The 4963-nt window shown below is 35.2% G+C and overlaps 1 protein-coding gene across 2 annotated transcripts; it reads left to right on the plus strand.

Annotated features, from left to right (window-relative positions):
* The first annotated feature begins 509 nt into the window (after positions 1–509).
* LOC112800794 (NAC domain-containing protein 105) lies at positions 510–3982 on the plus strand. Of its 2 annotated transcripts, XM_025843190.3 has the most exons (4): positions 510–602; positions 1998–2169; positions 2250–2521; positions 3007–3982. In XM_025843190.3, the coding sequence occupies exons 2-4, from the start codon at positions 2013–2015 to the stop codon at positions 3688–3690; spliced, it is 1113 nt and encodes a 370-aa protein (XP_025698975.1). In that variant the 5' UTR covers positions 510–602; positions 1998–2012; the 3' UTR covers positions 3691–3982. The 2 variants fall into 2 exon arrangements, with proteins under 2 accessions (XP_025698975.1, XP_025698976.1); XM_025843191.2 differs by lacking the exon at positions 510–602 and having other exon boundaries at positions 1640–2169.
* The last annotated feature ends 981 nt before the right edge of the window (positions 3983–4963 follow it).

Raw genomic sequence — 4963 nt, forward strand, 5'->3', positions numbered from 1 at the left:
AAAACTAGATATAAAATTTGAATGATAGAAAATTATTTTTTCATTTTGTAACTTTTAGTCATGATTCACCTAAATTGAAAGTAACGGAAAAAATTAATTTAACATAAAATTACTAAATTCAAAAATAAAAAAGTCTCATTCTTCAAAACATCTCGTAAAACAAAATTGTACCCAAATCTGATTATTTCTAACCTTTTTTTTAAATACATCTTTAGATATTTGGTATACTTTATGAAGCAAAAAAATCTTTCAGAAAATTGATGAAAAATGGGATTTATTTTATGAAAGATTGATTGTTGTGGGAGGATAAAAGACACAAGGTTGGGAAATAGAGAAAGGAGAGAGGAAAAAGGTAGAAAGAAGGGCAGGGAAAGGGAAGGAGAAAAGAAACAAAAAGAAAAGAAAAAGGAATGTTAAGTGGGTGGTATAGGCAATGACGTCACCTACTGGGGGGACAACCATCAACCCATGCGCATTTCAGCGGTCCTTCTTTCTTCTTTCTTTTATTTATATTCTCTATTCTCTCACTCCTAACTGAATCTCTCTTTCTTCCTCTTCCAATTCCATCTCCTTCTTCTTCAACCCTACTTACATACATTCAGGTGAGCTTATTATATTCTTACTATTATTCTTCTATCTGCATCTATCTCTAATTAACTATTCATATGGCGCCATCTTATCTTAGCTTCCATGCATAGATACATGTTCCCACGCAACACCATGAATGTAGTATATATCATTCGTCATAATACAATTGCAGCTCCAAAACTACCAGTAGTACGTAGTTTTCATCGTACGATCATGAATGGATCCGATTATCTTTCTTTCCAGAAACTTCCTTCTTCGCTCCAATTTCACCTAATAACTAATAGAAATAGAAGTACTGGAAATTAGAAAGTAGAAGAAAGAGTGAAGGTGCAAAACATAGGGCACAGGCACATACATACATTCCCCTTAAAGTTGTGTATTTTTGGGGTGAGCACCACACCACATTCTCAAAGTCAGATATGTGCCATGAAAATTCTCGACAAGCAGACAATAAAGTCAGAGTCCCCAGTTTCCCCATTCAGAAGACTCTCTACTCTTCATTCTTTAATTTCTCTCCTTCAAACGTCTTTTTCTTCTTTATATTATCTCCTCCTACAAACTACGGCAGGCAGGCAGGCCTTGATCCAATACAACGGTAAACGCCCGCGCGTGCCCCCATTCCTCATAACGTCACTCATATACTATACTCTTTTCTTTAATTTAACTATACCTAGCTACTATATACTAATCACTAGTAATCAGATGCCTCTACAGCTCTATTACTATTTGTTTTTCCCTTGCTTAAGCTTCAAATTAGAACTCTTATAAATATTATTATATTGTTTCCTAAAAAAGTTGGTTTTGTTTGCTTATGGTTTAGTTTGGTTTGGTTTACCAATATTATTAGTTATTTTAATAAGGTGAAGTGATTATAAGTGAAAATAGATACATAATTATTAATAGTAATGTGGGAATGGGGAACCCCGTTCTTGAAGAATGATTCCCTCCATTCACTAACACAAGACAACATCATTAGCACAAGCCTCTACCTGTCCGTTTCTCACCCTCTCTTGCATAACACATATACTAGTAGTGCCTAAGCCCTCAACTCCTTCTTCTCATGGTTTTTATCAAAATACATTTATACCAAACCCTCATCATTTGCTTCTCTCTCAACCGGGGCCAGCAGCGAACAAAAATCATTATTGTTTTCTGAATTTATGGACTATTGTTAAATAACACGCGCTTATATTTTATTTATCCCTGTTGGTATGACTAGTGTTGCTCACCACCAAATGACCCTATCATTATCTCTCATAACACTTGTCACCTTCTTCTATTAATTACCTCATTCCTTATTATTTTTTTAACTTTTTAGTCTCACTTCATCTATCACTATTCATTCGTCTTGCTTATTATTTATACATGATGATGAACGAGTTATGTGGTGTGTGGTGAATTTGATGCAGAAGTAGTACAAGTAGATGGAATCATCGTGTGTCCCACCTGGGTTTCGCTTCCACCCAACGGATGAAGAGCTTGTTGGTTATTATCTGAGGAAGAAAGTGGCATCTCAGAAGATAGACCTTGACGTTATCAGAGAGATCGATCTCTATCGTATTGAACCCTGGGATCTCCAAGGTACACATACATATACATGCATATGATATGACAGTGAAAATTGATGACATGATTAACTAGATCTGAACGTGTGAGTGCAGAGAGATGTAGGATCGGGTATGAAGAGCAGAACGAGTGGTACTTCTTCAGCCACAAAGACAAGAAGTATCCGACGGGGACTCGAACGAACAGGGCCACCATGGCGGGGTTCTGGAAGGCCACGGGAAGAGACAAGGCGGTGTACGACAAGGCGAAGCTGATCGGGATGAGGAAGACTCTGGTCTTCTACAAAGGGAGAGCCCCTAACGGCCAGAAAACAGACTGGATCATGCACGAGTACAGACTTGAATCCGATGAAAACGGACCCCCTCAGGCAAGCCTTCTAGATTGTTCTATTAGATCTAATTAATAACTAGTTTGTTGCTATGTTACTCATTAATTTTGCTTTTTTTAGTAGACTTGTATTATGTGTATGTATGTTGAGGAAGCTAAGGGACGTACAAGCTTTCTTGGCACACTACTTTCTCATCTCCCAACAACAAGTCAAAAGTCTCACTTCTTTCAACACCGATATAATTGAACGTTTTCTCTTTTCCTTTTCTGCTACACCCTTTTTCTTACCATTTTTCATTGTCAAACGTTAACAAATTAAAGCTAAAGGAGAACCACTACCAACATTCATAACATCATCATCATCTTTAACTTGGTCAACTCAAAGTCTCCAACATAACAACAAAAAGGAAAAACAAAGTCCACAATTCTTTTATATATTTATATAGAATTAACAAACGATTAATAACTTTGGAGCTTTGAATTGAAATCTCAAATTTGTTGTTGCATGCATGCATATATATGCAGGAGGAAGGGTGGGTTGTTTGTAGAGCATTCAAGAAAAGGACGACAAACGGGCAAACGAAGACTATGGAAGGATGGGATTCAAGCTACTTGTACGAGGAAGCAAGCGGCGGCGGTGGCGGTGGCGGCACGGTTGTTGAGTCAATTGAGCAGCTGCTCTCAAGGCAGGGTCATCATCATCATCATCATCAAAGCAGCTTCATGTGCAAGCAAGAAATAGAGAACATGCATGCAAATATAGCAGCAGAGCAATTTGTACAGCTTCCACAGCTTGAGAGCCCAAGTTTGCCGCTAGTTAAGAGGCCAACAACAACAACAAGCACAATGGCACTAGTCTCAGAAAGCAATGAAGAGCATAACATGTTATCTTGCAATAACACGAAGAAAGTAGTGACTGATTGGAGGGATCTTGATAAGTTTGTGGCATCTCAACTGAGTCATGGAGGAGACAATAGTAGGCACGAAACTGAAACCGATGATGCAGCAGTGCTCCCAAGCTTTATGGATAATAACAACCATGACAACAATGGTAGCATCTCGGACATGTCATTGCTGCAGCTTCTGCAGAGTAGTAGTAGTAGTAATAGTAGGGTCAACAATGAAGGGAACAGGTTGATGATGAGCATGAGCCCCTTTCTAAACACAAGCTCTGACTGTGATATTGGGATATGCGTCTTCGAAAATTAAATTATTAATCATGTCTTGCGTTGCGTGCATGGAGAACAATATATATAGCTAGCTCTTAGTTTCTTACAATTTCAATTCCATCACTGCTGATGGATGCTTACACATACTACATGCTACTCCTATATTTTTGCATAAATATCTCAATGTGTGGAAGCTAAGAATCAAGAACAATGCGTGTGCGTGTATGTGTTTGTGTGCAAATAGAGATGCATGCGTCAACCTGGCTCTACAATCTAGATAATGGGCCTTTTAATTTCCCTTTTTAATATATATATATTACTTATTATTATTATTATTATGATAAGAGATCAGACAGAGAGAGATGTATGTGTGGCACACTCTACAATCTCTTCTACTAAAATTTGAATGCATCTATTCTTTAATTTCTGCCTCAAAACAAACCTTACTTGTTATATGCTCCTCTCTCTTTTATATCTCTGTAAAATTATTTTCTACATACATAACATTTTCAATTTCTTTGACTAGGTCTTTGCTCGCAGTAGTGAATTAATATAGATATATAATAACGCAGACTGGTTACTGTTAATTACTTACTAATTGAACTATTAATATAAATAGGTTATTAGGGTATAATTAAGAACTGTGTTGTTTAAATAAGTATACATAGAGTTAAGTATAAAAAGCAGAAGCTAAGAGCCTTCTTTTAAAGCTTTTTATTAATATTTTCAATGAAATGTGGGATAGGTTACATCATATAATATTTTTTCGGTTTTTATTCAAGGTATCTTGCTTCTTCTACTTAATTATTCTAATAAAAAGAACTAAAAAAAATTATTTCTAAATTGACACTTACCTAACTACTTGATTAGAGGAAGGAAAAACTAGAAAAGATTATCCTATAAAATTTGAAATTGGTCAAATATTTCTCCACCTCTGATGATGATCACATCAGTGTAACTCCTTAATGCATGAAACTGAACGTGATCATGAAAAATTACTTCAAATAAATTAGTAAATTGAACCATCATTTTGTCGGAAGAAGTTTACTTGTCAAACAAAATGTTATTTTTTTGGGAAAGAAATAAATGATAATGTGGTCCTTTAAGATAAAAATTAACTTCTTTTTGACAAAATAAATAAACATTTTTTTGTTTTTGTAATTGACAACTAATTTGTGTATATATTTAATCTAATTCTACAAAAACAAAATTATATTTACAAAATATCGTATAAAAATTTTATCCCTAAAATTTACAAAATATTTGTACTTTGTATATCTAAAATTCTTCATTTCATATACGTGTATTTCTTA

This window comes from Arachis hypogaea, chromosome 5, assembly GCF_003086295.3.
Source record: "Arachis hypogaea cultivar Tifrunner chromosome 5, arahy.Tifrunner.gnm2.J5K5, whole genome shotgun sequence".
Taxonomy (NCBI): domain Eukaryota; kingdom Viridiplantae; phylum Streptophyta; class Magnoliopsida; order Fabales; family Fabaceae; genus Arachis; species Arachis hypogaea.